The sequence below is a fragment of the Sardina pilchardus genome, chromosome 6, assembly GCF_963854185.1.
Source record: "Sardina pilchardus chromosome 6, fSarPil1.1, whole genome shotgun sequence".
Taxonomy (NCBI): Eukaryota; Metazoa; Chordata; class Actinopteri; order Clupeiformes; family Clupeidae; genus Sardina; species Sardina pilchardus.
In genome coordinates this window covers 25,793,975-25,815,937 of record NC_084999.1, presented here as the reverse complement: position 1 = coordinate 25,815,937, position 21,963 = coordinate 25,793,975, and the positions used below count along the sequence as shown (strand labels likewise).

Here is a 21,963-nt window from a genome sequence, read left to right as displayed (position 1 = left end):
AGGTCAAAGCGACAAAGTTTGGCCAAGACGCGAAGCTGCTTCGAGTTTGGCGGCGTTGCCCTCGATTGCCGAATTCTTACACTGACCTGACAAGTTGCCTAGATTCATCAGTGGTATGGCCCAGAGCACCTCCAATGTAAAAATGTAGATGTCATCCCAAAGACGTAAAGAGATATGAGCCAAAATGCATTTTTGCTAATTGCGGCGCCCCCTAGTGGCCAAATTACAACACATTTACTGAGGCTACTTTGGATGGTGTCCAAAATCATGCCGCCAAATATGGTCTCAATACCTCAAAGCGTCTCCGAGATTTGACCTCACTTCCTGTTTGGACGCTTCAACATAGAATTTGATTGGCTGTCAAGGGCTAACGCTTTGATGTATGAAAATGAAATCTAAGGTCTGTAGACCTTGTGTTGAATTAAGTATGAGTTGTTCACGTGTAGCCAGCATGAAACACGTAACCACTGAAGGAAGGAGGGAGCCTAAGGAACTAGGCATGTTTCTAGAACAAATACGAGTAGCCTAATGTTATAGCTATTCTGTTATGCGGGAACATCCGCAGTTTACTCACTGTTGAATAAGTTGCAATGTGTTATAGCCTCAAATGGATGGTAAAATAAACAGGACGACTCACCTGTTCAAATGATGTAATAGGATAAAATTTGGTTTTGATATGTCAAAGCAACCAGGCTGTTACTGGTTAACGTTTCTGAATATGAAATCGATTTTGGATTGGTTGCATGTGATAAAAGCTGTGCCATTTCCTGTCCAGACAGCATTCATATTCAGAAATACTGTACACCGGCAACAAAGACACACACACACACAAACAACTCTTTCAAAGAGAAACGTCAGTCCGTTACATCTGCCTCTTGTCCACAAACTGCATGTCGCTGAGTTGACCAGCAACGAAGACTTTCACATAAACACACACACACACACACACACACACACTTACACACACACATACACATCACCCCCTCAAACACAAATATCTGTCTGTTACGTCTGCCTCATGTCCACAAATTGCATGTTGCACAGTTCACCCACATCTACCCACAATTCTTTGATTTATAAATAACCCCACCATTAAAAAACTGCAATGTGTCAAATCTTATTATACAACAATTGGGTTCTATGAAGAGGTTTCTTTGTTTCTGATTGGCCGAGAGACGTTCCATGAGTTGAGATATCCCACGATAATCCACTCGGACTTTTCACAGCTAATAATAAATCACTCCGCGATACAATGTCAAATTGTCAAGTGTAAACCGAACTGTCACGTTGCATCCAAGCTGAAATACAGACGCTCAGAACATAGAATATGACGGAGGTGGATATTAGCTAGTTGGATGGCATGTAGGCTAAGTAAAATAGTGATGTTTCAAAGCTAAAAGCATGTCCTAACCAGACGCAATGCGAGCTAACGTTTATTAGGCTAGATTCTACATTGCTTGACAACGGGAGAGATAGAACTAACGACTGGCTTTTGGCCATAGCAACGTGCTTTTAGAACTAACGACTGGCCTTTGGCCATAGCAACCATCCATTTAGAACTAGTAACGGCAGTTTGTCCTGCATGAAGTAGAAATTTGTGGCGGAGAGAAGTTAGTTCTACAAACAAGACAGTTTTAGCGATTTAAACGTTTACATGATAATGGGAAATTAGCGCAAAAAAGAAGTGGTAGAATTGTTGTATAAAAGCAATATAGCACTCGTGATCGTGGGTTGTTGTTGGATATTCCCACGGGTGTTGTTCGGCCGTAGCCTCGAGGCCGGAGGCTACGGCCGAACAACACCCGTGGGAATATCTAGCAACAACCCACTCCCACTCGTGCTATATTGCTTAAATATGTATATACTGCATGGGCAATTCCATGCAAAACTGTCAAGTCCATAACCCCACACAGCATCATACTATGATGTGGATGATGATTTCTTAAAAGTTTACCATTTCGCTCTTCTTGTTTGTACAACATATTCGATGACATTGTTAACATAATCATTTGCATTATATAAATGTAACCCCCTTTTCCACTCTTATGTCTCAACATATACTGGAGTCACATTCATAAACATAAACAGGATCCTAGGTTCTCAATTTGCTGGACTCACTTTCTACCATAAAGTTAAAGAATAGTAATAACAGAAGAAAAGGTAAGAAGGTGTTGATGGCGTGATTAACTAGTGTGGTCCCTCCACTGAAGAATTTCTATACCACTGCCCTGATGGAAATATGTAAATCCTCAGAAATGTCAAGTGACTACAGTTACTTCTACCTGCTTTGATATATCATTTCATAAAAAAAAAAATTGGCCATAATAATTATATTGCAATTATATCAATTCAAGTTTTCTTTGCAGCACAAACAACAATAGGCTACAGTTTACTTTACTTTAGGGCGTAATGTTAACAACTTCGTTAACATTAAGTTTGTTTGTTTGTTGTTCTGTATTGACAGCAGACGGTAGAATGCAGGTGCACGCAATGGATATGTTTTTAAAGAGAGTGCATTCGCTTCCACATGAACCTCGGAATGTGCTGCACCAGAACAAAGACACTGAATGCTATGCTTTCTATCGTGCGTGTGGCTCGTTTATCAGATTTGTTTGCTAAATTTAAAAAAGCCACACAATTTAACAGAGTCGCTCATTCTAGCCTGCAAATGGTTAAAGTGATGCTAGGGCCAGATGCTGCATAAGAAATGGAAAAACTCCACTGACCAGTTGGCCTTGCCAGTTGATCGCTAACGTGAGATACGTGGATGATGAGATTTCAGATCATTTTATTTGGCAAAGAACTGGACAATGCTACCGGAGATTAGATGTTCAGGGTAACAGAATTGTTGCCTGCTTTACAAATCATGAGCGTACAGGGGAGCTACATCCGGTGCAGAACTGAAGTGTTGAATTAGCTTCCACTATTAAAGTAGCTATAACAGATGTGGGAGATGGACCAGTCATCTAAAATGAATTGTACGAGTCGCGAACGGAACGCTTCAGTTACGCGTCCAGTATAGCTTTCCAGTTAAGTTAGCAGGGATATGCGTAGTTTGCACTGACGGGGCAGCATCGATGACAGGTCAAGTCAAGCTTCATAACGAAAGCCAAGCAGAAAAATCCTGCCATGGTAGCGACACATTGAGTGTCGGAAAACTCTTAACTGTAAAAAAAAAATATATGCCCCCGACCTTGCTTTGAATCAAGTCGTAAAAATAGTTAATTATAGCCTATGTTAAGTCACGTCCCCTTCAAACACAATTACCCTATCCTCTGCAATGAAATGGGTATCCAAAATATCACATATGTTAAAGGCCGTATTGCAAGGTTTGCATTATTAAACAAATTTGCATTAGGTACTACTCATCTAAACTGTTATCCATTGTAGGCCTATTTGATGTTGCAATGATTTGAGGTTTGCAATGATTCTTCTTTCCCCCTCAATGTACTCTATTGCGTCACGTTGGGGACCACTGAACAAGCCCCCTTGAGATTGACATGAGAGAGGAGTAAAGAGAAACGGGCAAGACACTGTTCAGCAGTAAAAAGTGCAGATTATAGATAGATACATAGATATATACAGATATCCTAGATAGATACAGTATATAGACATATAGATATATATCACGTCACATTTTGCTGGTTGGGGGTGGCCTGACCAGCGATCACGCAGTCCACCACTGCAGTTTACATGGAATAGCACTGCCTTGCCTAGCCTACCACACGCACCTGCCATACACAGCTTACTTTCTCCCTGTCTTGGTAAGCCATACCCTGACGGTGTCAATGACAATCAATCAGGAGGAGTAGTTATTGAAAATAATCACGCTTTAGACATGACCAGCCTACTTGGCAGCAGCTTGCAACAGGGGGATTCATAGGTGGCACATAGACCATACAGCTAGCATGAATGCAAATATTTTTAGATCTTCTGACTAAGTTTACTGTACTTATTCAAACGACATCAGCACCACTGCCACTGGATATAAAGCAAACATTGACTTTCACTTGGTGCTTCATTGACTGTAAAAGAGTGTAATAATATTATCTATGCACTGCCTGATGTAGACTAGCTTGACTTGCTAGCTCGATGAGTTGCGAAATGATATCAGCAACACGTACTCGTTCCATATTAAACTTAGGCTACAGTTAACATAGTTTGGCTTTCCAGGCTACTTGGACCATGCATTTAATTACCTTTCACTGCCTTCACGTCTGCCAGGCTCCAAACTGTCTTCATAACAGCAGTTGCAATTCAGTATAAACAGCCTCTGTAAAGTTAAAACCAACTAGCGATGCTAGTCGCGATTAGCATTTGAACTGCAGTTAGGTAACCTACCCTCATAACTAGACGGCTTCCCAGGCTACTTGGACCATGCATTTCATTACCTTTCACTGCCTTCACGTCTGCCAGGCTCCAAACTGTCTTCATAACAGCAGTTGCAATTCAGTATAAACAGCCTCGGTAAAGTTAAAACCAACTAGCGATGCTAGTCGCGATTAGCATTTGAACTGCAGTTAGCTAACCTACCCTCATAACTAGACCTCTCAAATTCCGAAAAATGCATTAAAATAACATTGGACTACGTTGTTATTTTTGTTAAGCCTTAGGGTGGCTATGATATAAATGGTGTAACGAAATTTGAAGTGTAAATATACAAACTTTATGAAAGTGTAAGCCACAACCTTTTCCTACAGGAATACATGGAAAACATAACCCCATAACCTCCATAAAGAGACCTCCCCAAATTCAGAAACATTTATTAAATTGAAATGGACAACGACGTTATCTTTGGTAAACTCTTAGGTGGCTATGATATAAATTATGTGACGAAATTCGAAGTCTAAACACACTTACTGTTGAAAGTGTAACTGCGACTTCCATAGGACTACATTCTAATTAAAATCCTCGTTGCCTCACGCACACCACTCTACTTCCGGTATTTCGCCTGCTTTGTGGGGGTGTCATATGATCCTCTGAGTGAAATACCCAGAATGCTCAGGTCAATACAAATGATCCAAAACACACCGTCACTGAGAAACATCGTGTGATTGTCTACTATATATAACAACTGAACACACATTATAATGAACAGCGAGTAAGTCCGTACTTGTCCCTCGGGACCATGGCATCTCTAAGAATTACCCAGTCTCAAGGTGAGATAACGATGCGGATAAGCCTAGAATTACACCATTTATGTGACGTTGCTGATCATCCCTGTCAGTTAATCGAGGAATGAGCAATATTGGGTTTGAAATCATGATGTCGTTGAACTGTATGCGTCAGACTTGGAACGATGCTGTGCTGTGGCGCACACATCTGTACCTATTACAAGAATGGCAATAAATAATTTTTTTTTTTTAAATATCAACATTGTATCTTAAATCACTCTGAAATGTCCTTTTGGCATGACCTAAAGCAATTTAAGATGAGCTATTCCGATTAATAGTATACATTCACCAACACTCACGTTTTTGCTAATTATAGAGCCATCGACAGACCAAATAACACCAAATTTATTGGGGGTGCTTTGAATGGGGTCTCAAGTCATCCCACCAAATATGGCTTTCATACGTCACAGCATATCCAAGATAGGCGCACTTCCTGTTTGGCGGCTTCGCTCGCTGAATTTAATTGGTTATCACAGGCGAACGCTTGGACGTATGAAGACTAAATCAAGGCGGTTGATCCACCTTGGTCTGTAGATCACGCGTGCCAAGTTTCATGACGATCGGATAAACTATGCGGCCAGGGTAGCTTTACTTTGACTTTGAACAAAATTCAAAATGGCGGAAAATCCATCATGGCGGAAAATTACATCACATGGTGCGTTGGAATCAGCTGAGTCAGAGGATTCCAATGGTATAAGTTTTATCAATATCGGCCATACGGATCAAAAGTTACGGGCATGAACATGTTTTCCATCTTTGACCAGTTGGTGGCGCTAGAGCGTGAGAGTGGCGAGCATGACACCTGGTGGTGTCAATCAGGGTAGTCTCCTCTATCAGCATACCAAATTTCATGACTTTATGTCTTACGGTTTGGGCTACAGGTGGAAAAATGTGTGGGCATCAGCGCTCAAAAGTCGCTTTTCCATTCATTCCTATGGGGAAAAATCGACCGGAAAAACTGGAATAACGGGAGAACGACAAGGCGTATCGAAAAGCTTTATACAAGCCACCATCCTCGCATCAGGACGCACGCGTGAGAAGTGGAACGGCGTCTCTAGCTCCAAATCCCTAGGACAAGATAGGGAGACGAAAATGTTCTGCAAGATAAATAAATTTGATAATAATAATAGGAAGAACAATAGTGTGCTTTTGCAAGCACACTAATAATGCATGTTCCAAATAGCGCATCACAATAGGAAATTTGACCAAGCAGTGGTATAAAGGCTACTAGCACTCTTTTGGAAACGGGGGTTTAAAGACTACTAGCACTCTTTTGGAAACGGGGGTTTAAAGACTACTAGCACTCTTTTGGAAAACGGGGGTGTATTAAAGGCTACTAGCACTCTTTTGGAAAACGGGGGTATATTAAAGACCAATTAGCACTCTTTTTTATAAGTATATTTTTTGGGCTTTTATGCCTTTAATGATAGGACAGTTGAGAGAGACAGGAAGTGAGTGGGAGAGAGCGTTGGGGTGGGATCCGGAAAGGACCACGGGGCGGGAATCGAACCCGGTTCGCCGGCGTGCGGTGCAGGTGCCCCAGCCAGTCACGCCACGGCTGGGGCCAACTAATTAGCACTCTTACCTGACTCGGTGGTGGAGGCAGGCTTGAGTGTGGAGGTGAGGGGGCCTGCAGGAGACAGGGTTTGGCTGGTGATGCCTCCTGCTGCCAACGATGACCTCTGCTCTCTGACCTCCGACTCCTCCGCTGAGCGGCTCAGCTGCCTGTACGCCTCCTGCAAGGCCTCCACCTCACTGGCCCCACTCTGACCATACGACTGACCTGAGAGAGAGAGAGAGAGAGAGAGAGAGAGAGAGAGAGAGAGAGAGAGAGAGAGAGAGAGAGAGAGAACGATAAAGAAATATATAGATAATAAGAAAGCGATGAAGACAGGGTACAGCTGAAGCTACTCTCCATCTGATAGGTGTTGGAAGCATCAGACAGGGGCCACTGGGAGGGGGTGGTGTGTGTGTCTGTGTGTGTGTGTGTGTGTGTGTGTCAGACCTGCTGGGGCCTCAGTAGTGTGGGCTTCACCGTCCTCCTTCTTGCCCCGCTCTTCCTCCTCCTCCTCCTCCTCGCTGCTACCAGAAGACGCCTCCGCAGGGGCCAGCGCTCCATCAGTGGAGTTCAGTGAGTCATGCAGCGACACTGAGGGAACAGCACACGGTCACTACGTTGCCATGACACTGCTACCATGACACTGAGGGAACAGCACACGGTCACTACGTTGCCATGACACTGCTACCATGACACTGAGGGAACAGCACACGGTCACTACGTTGCCATGACACTGCTACCATGACACTGAGGGAACAGCACACGGTCACTACGTTGCCATGACACTGCTACCATGACACTGAGGGGACAGCACACGGTCACTACGTTACCATGACACTGCTACCATGACACTGAGGGGGGACAGGACACGGTCAATACGTTACCATGACACTGCTACCATGACACTGAGGGGACAGCACACGGTCACTACGTTACCATGACACGGTTACCATGACACTGAGGGGACAGCACACGGTCACTACGTTACCATGACATTGCTACCATGACACTGGGGGGGGACAGCACACGGTCACTACGTTACCATGACACTGAGGGGGAACAGGACATGGTCACTATGTTTACATATGGTGTGATATTTCCCATGGGAATATGGGGAGTGGGGATTTTGAATTACCAAACTCCTCGTGACTTATCCCACCTGTACACAATGAAAATACTTTTGTTATGAAGGTGAAGGGTTAACAACAGGCAATAACTATTTCCAAAGGGCTATATCTACTGACAAGGTCATATTTCACGATTCTCACGAGATTTGTCAAGCCACTATTCTTGAAGTTGCATAGCTGGTTTTCTCAGAAGTGACTACGTCTGTGCTGTATATCTATGCTAGGTGGACGACTTGACTATTACACATTTGTTTACCATCAAATTGGCTTCATAAGAGTGACAATCCTGCAGTCCAGTCCAAAAATCTAGCCGAGATATAACTGAAGCTCGGCTAAATCGTGCATGAGTGTTAAACACACACACCCCAAACGCACAAACACGTTGTAACAAAATTGGGCTCATCCACACACACAGCCAGACCCATGTCATACACAATTATGAGTAGAAGCAGGAGCATGTACCTTTAGCCAGCATGCCAGGCCTATCTGGTCTCTGAAAGAGAGAGAGAGAGAGAGAGAGAGAGAGAGAGAGAGAAAGAAAGAGAGGGGGGAGAGAAAGAGAGAGAGAGAGAGAATGTAAACCACATCTAGTAAAATCTCCACTTTTCCCCTCAACACACACACACACACACACACACACACACACTTTAGAGCATCATAAACATGCAGTGCTGCCCCCCTGTCTCCCACGTTGACCTTTCACAGAATCTGTTTCAATGGCAGTGGTAATTAAGCCCAACAGGCTGCACTGCACCAGAGGCTCAACACCACGGGCCAGTGAATAGCAATGGCTGGAGTTTAATCTTTGCTACTGCGCACAACATGAAACAACCTCACAGCACGTCAATACAGAAGGGGAAGACGTCACTAAGATAATAGGAGAGATACAGTCATAAATAAATAAATGAAGAAATGGAGAAAAATGTTCAGTGCATTGACTGATGTGCCACTGGCATTATCAGCTGAGACGCAGCAGCTCTTTCTGATGTGCAATCAGCCTCATCCAGCTCTGTACCTGCTCCTGTGGCTCCTTCTGTCTCTCGCTGGCCTCGTCCTCATCGAAGTCCTCGCTGTAGTCAGCAGAGCCGCCTGTGGGGTGGGAGGGAATGACATGAGAATGGAGAGCTTGGACAGCCATGTTTGACCTTTCACTGTCCTCGCTGAATTACTCACTTTACTCAGAACCGCTCAGATTGGGAAAACACCTGCAGGAAATCCACGTACTGTGTTCTGGTAAGGCACACTTCTGCCTGCAGCTAGCCTTTATGACACACACAGATTAATTGTCCATGCTAATCTAGCATCTAGGAGATGAGCCCACATTCGAGTGGCAGAGCATGATGTCACTTATACGCTTCCAGAGCCTGTTTGAGTCCCAAATTTTATATGATGCATCATTCCACAATCATGAAGTTATTCAATAGACTAAATATATAGCCTTAAAGCTCAAGTCATTTGAATGTCACTTAAATTCTGCTAACTGCAGACTTTATATGTATGCTGCATCATTATGTGCTTAGCTGAAATAATGTTTTTCCCCCCCATCATCTTGTTTTTGAAGCAGACCTACTGTATCTGAGGCCATGTAATTGGGCTGAGGTTTTTCTAAAGGATTTGTACGTTTGAACAGGCACTCCACTAATACTCCATAAATGGGAGATTTCTTCCACTGCAATCACACACAATAGGCACACGATGGAAATGTTGAAACAGGGTGAATCATCATGCTCACTCAAGGCAACAGGAAACCAAGCAAGATGGGTGGCAGAGCAGTGACAAGAGTGCGTGCTTGCGTGTGTATGCATTTATGTGTGCTTTTCTGTATGTACAATACAACGTCCTCATGGGAGACAGAGTGTTCACAAAAGCGAACAGTACTCTAGCCTGTGTGTGCCTGTACTGTATGTGCCTGTGTGTGTGTGTGTATCTGTGTGCGTGTGTGTGTGTGTGTGTGTGTGTGTGTGTGTGTGTGTGTGTGTGTTAAATAAGGAAGGAGTGCATGCAAAAAAACAGAGGAGAGAGAATGAGCCTCGCTGTGTCCATGGCCGTGTTCCCGTCTTTTTGACAAGTCCTTTATTGCTTTACCAACGTGAGCTAGTCTGGATTAGAAGCAGCTGAGGAGGTTCTTTACTGCTGTACTAACGTGAGCTAGTCTGGATTAGAAGGAGAACTCTACAGTATTTTCAACATGGGGCCCTGTTGTTTGAGGTCCCCCAGTACTGTAAAAAAGCTATGCAATGGGGGAAGGTTTTAGACTGTTTGTGCCTTTTAACAGACTCAAAGCATCAGTACAACTGCTGCACTGGATCCTCACGAGACACCACTGTGCATGTTCAACTCCAGTATAGGTCTAGGGTGTGTACAGGCACTCACATGCCTCTGCTTCCCTTGGTCATTCCCAGGAAATTCAAACTCATGCCTTTTCCCCCCTTTCCATGGAGATAAAGTTCATTAGTCTCCAGAACAGCTAAGTATAGTATACAGTGTAAGTATGCAAAGTATATATAAGTAAGTACAGTATACCCTTTTGATCCTGTGAGGGAAATCTGGTCTCATGGTAGCCTGATTACCATCGACTTTCAAAGGCTCTGCGAGACTTTAGTCTGACCAACAGCCTGTGCTAACATGGTTTCTTTCAAACGCTGGTTGACCCGCCTCCTTTAAGTGCCTCGATTTGCTACTGGTAGATGTCAGAAAGCGGTTTGCCGAGTTTAAACCAATAACAACACTCCTTCCTCTGCCTTGAACACGCCTCTACCCAGAGCCGTTGGAGCTGCTCAAAGTTGATTGGTTCTCGACCAAAGGGGGCAGTTCCGCAGATTTCGGGAACTCAGAAATCCTTCTCAATGAGCAGTTGACCAGACCAGCAGCAAAAGCCTGAAGGCGTTGCGTCACTGGGAGGGCGTGCCAGGCTAGTCTCATGGTGCATTTATCCCAATCCGTGAACGTGAAACACACACAGCACACAGTGAGGTGAGCTGCAGTGGGCTGCCTGCCACAGCGACGCTTGGGGAGCAGTGAGGGGTCAGGTGAATTGCTCATCCCGCCGCCCACAAAGATTTTCACCTTTACAAAGCCAATTTGATGGTAATTTGATGGTGGAAGCATCGCGAACAAGCTAGGAAACAAGCTATCTTCTAAAGTGACTGCAAGAAACACATACATACATTACAATTGCTCATTTGGCAGACACTGAGATCCAAAGTGACTTACATGTGTGAACTATATTACAAGGGACTACACTGTCCACGGAGGAATGTGGGGTTAAGTGCCTTGATCAAGGGCACAATGGTGGAAGCCGGGAATTGAACCCACAACTTTTCAGGCTACTGCATTCTAGTCCAGCTCCTTAACCACTACACTACCACATTCACTGATCACAAACATTAGGGGCACGTCTAGTTTTATGATAGTGATACAGTTCAACTGTCATGTCATGTTTCATGTTTCTCCACCATATCAAGTCTCCATTTTTGGCTTTTGTGTGAATGCCTCAGCACTCAGCACGCAGCTCGTAATTGCTTAGCTGTCAAAAAAACCCCAGCAAATTGCCGTTTCAAAAATGGTCTACTTCATTGACTAAAACAGACGCCGTCAGCTTCAAACAAATGTCAGGTGTGAGCACGGCCTAATTGTGAAGGAAAGGAGGAGCGAGAAAGAGAGTGTGCTTGTGAGAGAAAGAGCGATATAAATGGAATAAGTGAGCGTGTAAATTGAAAAAGTGAAAAAGAAAAAAAAAGGAAATGAGCGTCACCTGGGGAGACTTTCTCAGGTTCAGAGGGTTTACTTTCCTTGTCTTTCACATCTTCAGGAACCTCTGTCCTCCTGCAGAAAGAGAAGGGCATCCGTGAGAGATGACTCATTCTTCCAGCTCATTGTGTTTGAGGTCACAGCCCATTCACAAACACCCAGATATGAACACATATGATATGACGGACATATTTAACACCCTACAATAGAAAATACATGCGTCACACACAGACAAACACATGCATACAGACACAGGCACATACACACATGTACATACACACACACAGGGCTGTACACAGGTGCTCCTAAATGAAAAAATTTAGGAGCACAGAAAACATTTTAGGAGCACTATGAAATTTCCTTGAAAACCTTATTGCCTTAAGCAGGATACAGATCATTCACAGCAGTGGCAATCCTAGTCTCTGCTCAAACCCTCCACACACACAGAAAATGGCTTGTCTTGTTTCTATTTCATATTTTGAATTCAGAATTTGTATACATTTTGTTAACAATTTTTAGCATTTTAGGATCTGCATAATTACTTATAGCTTAAAATATTCAGTAATTTGATTACTTCATATTGATTACACTTGTCTTTAATGATATTACAGGGGTGGTGTGTAGGTCTAATTGAGTGCCTGTCACTTTAAGAAGTACCGTAGGCCTACGTGAACATAATTATTTAGTTTCATTCAGTTTTAGGAAAATAGTCACGCATAGTTCAAGGATACATGTTTTCATTAAATAACATGAATGTTCAAAAAACTAGCAAAGGTAAAGACAAATATTTCTGGTGTAATAGAAAAGATGAGTGTCCAGCAATGTTAACTTCTATGATTTAGGTAGCCTACCGTGGCATGGCATTGTGAGTTGTCCCGTTCACTTTTTCCTTGGTCATGTTTAATTGGCTGGGTGCTTAACTTACTCTACCATGACTTGTCTTGGAGTTTTGGTATCTATCTGTTATATCCAATGAGTGACAACCAGTGCTCAAAATAAAACGCTAGGCTACGGTATTCTCCTGATAACGTTAGTGGAATAGCCTAGATTTAATGTGAACGTAGCCTACATAAAAAGACGCAGAGTGGCTATATGATACAGCGCACATTTGCAATGAAAATGTTCCGCCTTTTTAAAGCAGGTGTAGCCTACACCGAATCGTGGTTAAATCCATCATTTAGAGAACAGAATCAGTAGGATACCATTTTTGTTTCATAGAAGTCTACCAGGCCTATGTCAAATGCAGGCTCGGGTGAAGCTGGGAGGAATTTAACACACGGTTTCCACACGTGTTTATCAACCGTGATAATAATAATATTTGAAATGAACACGGTAATTGTTATAGTCAACATTGTTATCATGGTTTACCGTTTCACCGTTAATCGCTACATAGTCACCAACTGATAACGAACAGATTTTTAAAAAAAAGAAGAATGGATTTGGAGTGACATTTCTTGCGTGTGTGTGAGAGTGCGAGGTTGATCCTGAAAGCGTGAGTGTCCAGCCAGGTGCGTAAGAGTTGTCAACTCTGAAATTTGTAGGCCTATACAGATGCGCGAAAATTGTATTAGGCTATACTTTGATCCAATTGGTGTGGATTCATTTTAGGCGCAAAATGCGAATGAAATGGTTGAAATCGGTACTCGCACGTGTGCGCACATTTTATTTTTTCTACTCGCACTAACATAACATATTTTTCAAACATATTTTTAGTCGCATTTGCAACGACCTGCTCGCACTGTGCAGCCCTGCACACACACACAGGATACAAACACACATATACAGTAAACTGTTTTCAATTCATTACAAGCTCATTTCTATTCAAAACTGTAACAAAAGGCTTCATTATACAGTAGATTTACATAATCTATTGTTCAAGGGTGACATTTTCCCTTGACTGTGGGAGGATTTCAAGGGATCTATACAGGGAAAGAGATAATAGCAAGATCACGAGCGTACAACAACAGGGAAAATAAAAATGCATTTAACCTTGTCAACCCATTTCAACTATTCACTGGTGAATTATGGCAGCCCGAACTGAAGCACAGAAACAAGAAACATGTGTGTGTGTGTGTGTTGTCCAGGTACCTGAGCAGGGTGGTGAGGGTGGAGCCGGTTGACTCCAGCTCACGGTTGAGGCGAGAGTAGTCGATGGTGGAGTTGGCGCCGCCCTCCAGGCGGGCGAAGAAGCGGCGCCTCTCCTCCTCCTCTTCCTCCTCCAGAGTGTCCAGCCCTGAGCGGGACGCCACGTCCACGGGGCCTGACGCCATCACCGAGTCTGGGGCCGCACAGCAGTGCACAGTGTGCACACACACACACACACACACACACACACACACACACACACACACACACACACACACACACACACACACACACACACACACACACACACACACACACACACACACACACACACACACACACACACACACACACACACACACACACACACACACACACACACACACACACACACACACCAGGGGAGAGGAATTAATACATAATTAACTACAAGCAGATGAGAGAAGTTAATGAAATGAATACATAAAGCATGATGTAATATGCAATGAGCAATATGCAAGCACAAGCATGTACTTCCAACAATGCCATGAATAACAGAACCACAAGCAGCTGGGCCAAGTACAAACAGTTCATTAAATAACTTTAGTAGAAGTTGAACCAAATCGGCCAAGCTGACATGCCAGTAGGAATCATTCTGAAATTTAATTGTCTCGTCCTTCGCCACTTCCTCCAAGTTTCACGAGAAATCAGACGGGTAGTGCTGGCATAATCCTGCACACAGACAGACAGACAAAATAACCCCCCCAAAAAAATATCCTCTCTGGTGGAGATGATGAAAAGCAAAAGCATTTTATTAAGCCATTAATCATGCACTCAAGAGCACACTCTTACAACGCAGTGGTGTGCAGGCTTATCCCACATAAGCAGGTGCTTGCGGTTGCCATTGGTCAGTATTTTAAATTATATCTGGGCCATATACATAATGGCTTAAATGAAAGTAATTCGTTTTTCTAAAACATCACTGTCTGAGTCCTATCCAGTCGAAGATGCAGCATGGGTGTGCTTCTTGCCACAGCTGTGTCAGGTTGTATGAGTGGAGAGTGGAGATAGGCAACGTGGAAGTTAGGGAACAAGACTTGTTGTGCTTACTGTGATAAACAGGCTCTTCTTCAACAGCATCATGGCTTTGTTAAGTCAAAGCTAACAACACAGTCAGCCAGAAATAGGTTAAATTAAAACACCAATTAAGTACAGTAATTTCCCGTAAATTAGAAGCATTATGTATAAGCTGCAGGGCAGTGTGAGAGCTATAAGAAACCAAACCCTATTAATGCCATATTAACTGCCCCTGTATATTAACCTCATGGCTGAAGACATTTTGCAAAATCTATGTCCAAGCCGCGGCTAATAGTTGTGAAATTACGGTAGCCGAGGTAAAGGTGGCCAGAAACACAAGTCACGCGGGATTTAATGGAGTAGGCTGCAATTCAGTGGTAGTCTACAGCCTCTCGCCTCTATGCCTATTGGGCTTATGGGGGTAGGCTGCAATTCAGTGTTGGTCTACAGTATCTATTATGCCTATTGGGCTTATGGGGGTAGGCTGTCATTCAAGACCTACAGACTAATGAGCGCCTTTACAGTAAAATGAGGCATTTGAATGACACGGGGTAGAAAGGGCAATTCTATTTTCGTTTTAATGCAGGCTACAGTCGAAATGTCTGCTCAAAGGATGTACAAATGAGTGTACCCGGGGCATCATGTGCTCTTTATTAATCTTGGCGATTTGAGTCAAGGTCAGGCTGAATTATAGCAGCAGGGGAGAGTGCAGGTGGCCCCTGAATGGACCTGTGCACAACTTTTGCAATAGCCAGGACTACACAATTAAATAAATTCTAAATTTATTTCATTACTCTAAATAAATGAGGCAAATGGGGCACAAATCAAGCCACTGAGGTTGTCTATGAAAGCCTGGGGTGAAAACACCATTCCACTTACAGCCCACCAAACGAACATACTGCTTCCTAGTAAATCATACTCATTTTTGCAAAAGCTTTCTTACAACCCCAAAATGATGAAAAATACATTTTAAAAAAAAGTTTTGAGTTCTTCTTTTTTCATTATGACTGCTACAAGATTTGCATGTTTTACCATAATTTAGCTCCATAATGAGCAAACACAGGCAAGCTAAGGAGCAAACAAAATGTCTCTCTCATTTTGCCAAGTGATGTAAACATAATGAATTCCATGATTAAGAGCTGGCAAGCTAGCAAGCAAAGAATCAGAAACCAATTCAGGTTTAGCAACAATGAGATCAATTAAGATCAACCCAACCATCCAACATCATCCTTGTATGCTCAAAGAAAGTAGTACAACAAACCAGTTTTCATTCTTTTTTAACTGAACCAAATGCTTCTTCTGTGTTCAAGTGTTTCTTTTTAGACTATGCCTAGATGCTTGTGTGAAGTGTCACATTATATGAAAGTATTGATCTCAGACTCTGCTTCACATTATGGAGTTCTTGGATCCCACTGCATTCTATGTGATTTGTAATAACAGGTCAGGACATTTGTCAGTGTCTTTCTATCCTGTGGCCAAGAGATGAAGGTGGGATGGATGGATGGATGGATGGATGGATGGATGGATGGATGGATGGATGGATGGATGGATGGATGGATGGATGGATGGATGGATGGATGGATGGATGGATGGATGGATGGATGGATGGATGGATGGATGGATAGGTGGATGGATGGATGGATGGATGGATGGATAGGTGGATGGATGGGTGGATGGATGGATGGATGGACGGACAATGAACGACCAGACAGATGTCTCACCATCAGGTTCCAGGCTGTCCCTGCTGAAGAAGCCGATTGCGGACCTCTCTGCTGCTCCCAGTTCTTCTTCATCTCCAGATGCTCGTCTCGAAGGCTTCTCCTCATCCTCCTCCTGGATAGGCTGGGACTTCCTCAGAGACTTCCGGAATGTTCTACCAGAGCCCAACAAACCTGTGAAAACAGAGAACACAATCTCACCAGAGCAGAGAACATATATCGGGTCTATAGCATCACAGAGAACATCTCTATGGAAGAGTGTAGAGATCGGATATGAAAACAAGAGAGAGCTAGAGGGAAAGCGTGAGACTAATGGATAGAAACAAAGAGGCTGTCTGAGCAGGGAGACTGTGGTGTGTCCCATCTGTGAAAAACACACTGACTCGGAAGCCTGTGACTGGCAGAGCTAAACAACTTCAAAGAGCATACAATGCTGCTTTGACATAAAATGGCTGACGGCGACAGAGGACAAAATCTGTGGAAACTCTAAGGGTTTCTCATTAGAGGGCAAAAAACAAAGCAAAGCATAACATAAAAGGAACCAAGCAAGCCCCAGAGACAGCACAATGTTTGGTCTTTTTTCCAAAGAGGACCCCAGACGATCAAATGATGTGAACTGGAAGAAATGTTTTCAGCCCCAGAGAAACATCTATGCCCAATATCACAACCATAACAAAAAGAGATGACATTACAAACCATAGAAAGAACAAAAAAGGGTTCAACTGCAGACACGTACAGTAAACACTCTAAAACGACTGCTAATCAAGCCAACAACAATAGAGATAAAGTAGGCTAACTAAACAGTAACCAAAATTAACTCACACCACTGTATACTACACTACAAGTTAACTAGATGTTTATTTGTGGATGCTACGAAACACAACTGTAACTGTTCTACTGTAATTTAGCTTTTATCCCTCACCATCACTGCCCTCACTACCACCGCTCTCCACAAGTGCATCATGGGAGGTGTCTGCGATAGAGGGCGGGGCCTCCTGTTCAGATGCATTGTGGGAGGCATAATGTCTGGGAGAACTGTTTGTAGATCCTGGCGTTCTGTCAGAGGAATCATGGGAAGCCTGGTGGCTTCTGCGTCTTGGTGCACTATAGGAGCTATTCTCAGAGGACACAGGACTGGAGACTGCTGATGGAGTTTGGGAACGGTGCTCCGAGGGCATTGAACTCGCCAGTGCTGCTGATGCATTCTGGGAATTGTAGTTTGAGGCTAGCGCAGGCTTGGCTGGCTGTGATGAGCTAAGGGAGCCACTGGGGGACGGCACCGGTGCCTCCGGCCTGTCTGGACCTTCTTGGGAGGACTCGGGAGGAGGGCTGGGGGTTCCCACTGGGGGGCCGGGGCTCTGACGCATGGCTCTGGTGCGTGGTTTGGGGACAGGCTTAGTGAGCACTTTCAAAGAGAGCAATAACCAGTGCAGGAGGACGTAGAGAAACAGGGTGAAGGAAAAACAGAGAGGAGAGAGAGCGTTAGAAAGCATCTTAGTGAGCAGGCAGCAATGAGCTTTTAGAGAGACTGTGTGGGTGGGGGAGGAAAGAGCAGCAACACCTCAGTAGAGTGCATGACAAAACTACTGAGTGGGTGAAATACTAAAATTGACTTCTGAGTAGGCTGCTTCCTTGCCTACTACAGCTCTAGGCTGTAGGTAACACTAAGTACATAAGCAAAGCTGAAATGGTTCTAAACTACCGAACTTATCTCCTACATACACCTAATACTACACATTAATGTTATAAAGGAGGACTCAATAAGCTAATTTATTCAGATAAACTACTATCTACATGAATTCATATCGGCCAGCAAACATCAGTCAACCCAGTGGGGGAATGATTTCACTTCACTGTGCAAAGGGCATAAAAGCATCAACCCAAAGGTGGCAAATGGGCCATTCTTTGTGAGAAGCGGCACTTTGCAGGGACTATGGCTGACGGTTCACACTAAACTACGTGCCAGGGGGGAGTGGTGGCGCATAGGGATAGTCTGTGGGAGCTGACAGGGCTGGTTCACAAGTGGGAGCAGAGGGAGAGGGTTGGTGGATGGGATACCCTCTGCTGGGTTCCTCTTGAGCTGAATCTCCCCCATGCTGGGCTTTTGAGTTTTCAGAAACCTGCGCTTCACAGGCTTCTCTGAGACACGATGACAGGCAGGGCGGACAGAGAGACACAATAGAAGGAAGAAGATTATGAACAACCGCAGAGAAAATGACACACACAGGGAAAAAAATACAGAGAGAAGAGAAAAAGAGAGACAAAATGTCTTGTGATGACTAAAAAAAAGGGACAAGGTAGATTATGGCCAAGACGACCCCTGCAGTGATCAAACTGGCTGTGAAGCCACAGATGCTACAGTGGGTCTGGTGGCACCCATTATGTTCTTCCTAACGAGGAAGACTAGGCTGCAGGCATGGCTCTCTTCAAGGGTAATACACCTCCCAAGCAAAACCAGCCGCTCTAACTAAGTGAAGTATGTATGTATGTGTGTGTGTGTATGTGCGCATGCGTGTGGTCTAGATATACAGTAAGTAGGCATCATCCCAGATTTTCTCCATGGGAAATCAATCCTCACCACAGGTCAAGCTGTGACTCATCTAGGAGTGAGTGTGTGAGTGTAGTGTATTTGCTCTTATGTTCCTGTGTGGCAGAAAATTGCATCGCTACAGAAAGTAGATGGTATACTGCTAAAGCTGACACAGTTGTTGAGAGAGAGAGCACATTTCACAGAAATTGAAGGGAAATGGAGGGGAGGAAAGCTCTCAAATGGAAGCTGAGGTAACCATTTTTAAAGTACTTCAAAAGCAAAAAAAAGAGGAAGCGGAGTAAACAACATTCACCCACCAAAAAGAAAGAGGCAAATAAAGTACAAATTAAATCTCTCTCTCTCTCTCTCTCTCTCTCTCTCTCTCTCTCTCTCTCTCTCTCTCTCTCTCTCTCTCTCTCTCTCTCTCTCTCTCTCTCTCTCTCTCTCTCTCTCTCTCTCTCTCTCTCTCTCTCTCTCTCTCTCTCTCTCTCTCTCTCTCTCTCTCTCTCTCTCTCTCTCTCTCTCTCTCTCTCTCTCTCTCTCTCTCTCTCTCTCTGATGGTGCCCTCAAGTGGAGAAACACTCAGACTACACCCCACTACACTCCTGGGCAAAAACAAATATTCTTTGGCACACATATAAGGGCATTTCAGGGCAGCAAAAGGTGCACCATGGTGTTTGATGTGCAAATCAAAGGTGCCTTGCCATTGAGAAAAAATAGATGCGAGCAGGCTCAATGTTTTATTACTATAATAAAAGAACAGCTTGTATAATAATACGTATATCTGTCCTGCCCATGAACCGATAAAACAACCTACCAACCATGGTATGGATAAATTGTAATGTGATGTATATGTACTATTTCAATATTTGATATGCAGGGTGTCTATCCAAAGTAAGGTTTCAAAGTTAACTGATGGTCAATCAACCAAAACCTTGTCAGTCAATCTGTAACCTATCTTCCAGTCCACAAAGCTTCAATTTACAATAGCCTGCTATAGTACTGGCTGGAGGTCAGAATGTAATATATACACATATATCCTAAAATCCAGTGATAAAACAGTGCACATCAACTGATATCAAAATTCATTTTCTGCAAACATGTTGATGCACCTTTGATTTTGTTTTTTGTTTTTTTTGTGTGCACCTTGAACAACACGGCCCAGAGTTTAGAGTTGTCTGTGATGCTGCCAGCTTGTGCCAAAGAATGACCTATAAAAGTACTCTGAGCAATAAAGCTGAGAATCAGAATTAAATTAAAACCACAAAACAGTAATCTAAATAAATAAAACAATGAACGTACAATGAAGCAAATAATGCAATTGTATTCAATTCATACATGTGCATATAAACCTGATTAGCTGACATGCTCTACATCTGCTCATGGGGAGAATGCAGAGAGGATAATTTCCTGTCCAACACTCACCAAAATCATCATTGTCGTCATCCTGCCACCAGGGCCGAGCAGGAGCAGCCTTCTGCCTCTCTGCCCGTGGTGGTGGTGCTTTGCCCAGGCTGTCTAGCACGCTGGGGACCTTAGAGCCCAACTCCACAGAGTCATCAGACACAGACTGGTGAGAAAAAAGATAACAGAGGACAGGTGTAAGACAGTTATGTCGTTTCCTATGTGTTGGCGTCATCTACAGGGGTATTCATGAGTTTCATCGGGTCCCTTTCCACAGGTGGGTTAATCCAGCACTGTGCAGTCTGCATTCATAATCTATGTGCTTGATTTTATACACCTGTGGAAAGGGACCTGATGAAACCCATGAATAACACTCGACATTTACATAGGACAGGGTAAAAACTCAGGAGTGTAATTTTCATGTAGTTGTTCACATCCAGTTTGTATGCAAGGCTAGTGACATCGATGCATCACCCCTAGCTATAGAACAAATGTGAGCTCAGGTTATTTGAAGACAGCACGTCTCTAAAATCAGCATCTGAAATCTAAAGACTCTAAATGTAGTACATCTGAAAATATTCAGCAGCACAACTGTTGTGTCTTGTGTGTCAAGCCATACCTCCTTCAGAAACTGTTCAAACTGAAGGTCCAACTCTTCTTTGGTCAAGCGACGAGACATGATGATCCGATGAAAACAGACTGCCTACATGTACCTGCCTGCCTACCTGGTGAAAGTTATCCAACTGTAAATTCAAACAGTCAAGACATCAACTGGACTTCTCTGAGCCTGCCCAAACCTACCAGTTGCTATGCAGCACAGGTAACAGGATAGGTTAGCTACAGACGTGTACCCCCACCAGCGAGGATTTAGAAGGAACCTAGTTTAAACTGCCCGTGCCAACCCTTAGAAAATGGGATTAGACTAGCATTGACTGCTAGCTAGGAAGCTGGCCATCTGTGTATGGTTAGCACAACTAGCATAACGCTACTTAGCTATGTAGCTAGATATGGTACCCGCCTGGTTGTCATGGTAGTCAATGAAGCTAAGGGAAAAAGAGGAAGCTATCGATAATGTTACACTTCTTTGAGGCATAAAACCTTTGACTGTCAATACATAAAACCGAATGTGGCTAGGGAACTAGTAAATGCTAATATAGTCACTTACATTAGCAGGCTGCACTTCTATGTTCCTCACCTCCTCGAGTAACGTTATCGTTACCCAAGGTTAATGTTGACAGTTAGCATGTTATTGATGCAAACTGTTGTAAACATAGCCGACGTTAAGTTTACTGATTTTGCAGGCTAGGTTTCATGGTCTCGACAAATTGACGTTAACTAATTTACAGGTTGACGCCTGTCAACTTCAGAAAGCATTAACGTTAAGTTTGCAACTTCAAAATATTACGAACTTACTTTATAGAGAAACGAATATGTAATGAAGAAAAAGACTATCAATATTCATCGCGATTTTCATGAAACCAGTCGATATGAACACTCTTTTATCAGTTTCTTAAAATCATACAACTAGAATATCTAACTGCACTTTCAGAACGCGTTTCCC

The 21,963-nt window shown here is 43.5% G+C and overlaps 1 protein-coding gene across 2 annotated transcripts in view; it reads right to left on the bottom strand.

The window, feature by feature from the left end:
* Positions 1 to 21,963, bottom strand: part of cep162 (centrosomal protein 162) — a 64,126-nt gene extending 42,163 nt beyond the window's left edge. The window contains exons 1-10 of one of the 2 annotated variants that reach the window (XM_062539216.1): positions 21,568 to 21,963; positions 21,022 to 21,127; positions 20,424 to 20,568; positions 16,472 to 16,642; positions 13,698 to 13,887; positions 11,614 to 11,684; positions 8,875 to 8,948; positions 8,322 to 8,352; positions 7,180 to 7,323; positions 6,760 to 6,957 (exon numbers count right to left, since the gene is read on the bottom strand). In XM_062539216.1, the coding sequence (XP_062395200.1) occupies positions 6,760 to 6,957; positions 7,180 to 7,323; positions 8,322 to 8,352; positions 8,875 to 8,948; positions 11,614 to 11,684; positions 13,698 to 13,887; positions 16,472 to 16,642; positions 20,424 to 20,568; positions 21,022 to 21,081 (1,084 nt within the window). In that variant the 5' untranslated portion in view covers positions 21,082 to 21,127; positions 21,568 to 21,963. Of the gene's footprint in view, positions 1 to 6,759; positions 6,958 to 7,179; positions 7,324 to 8,321; positions 8,353 to 8,874; positions 8,949 to 11,613; positions 11,685 to 13,697; positions 13,888 to 16,471; positions 16,643 to 20,423; positions 20,569 to 21,021 lie in introns of both variants that reach the window. The other variant, XM_062539218.1, reaches the window with a different exon arrangement.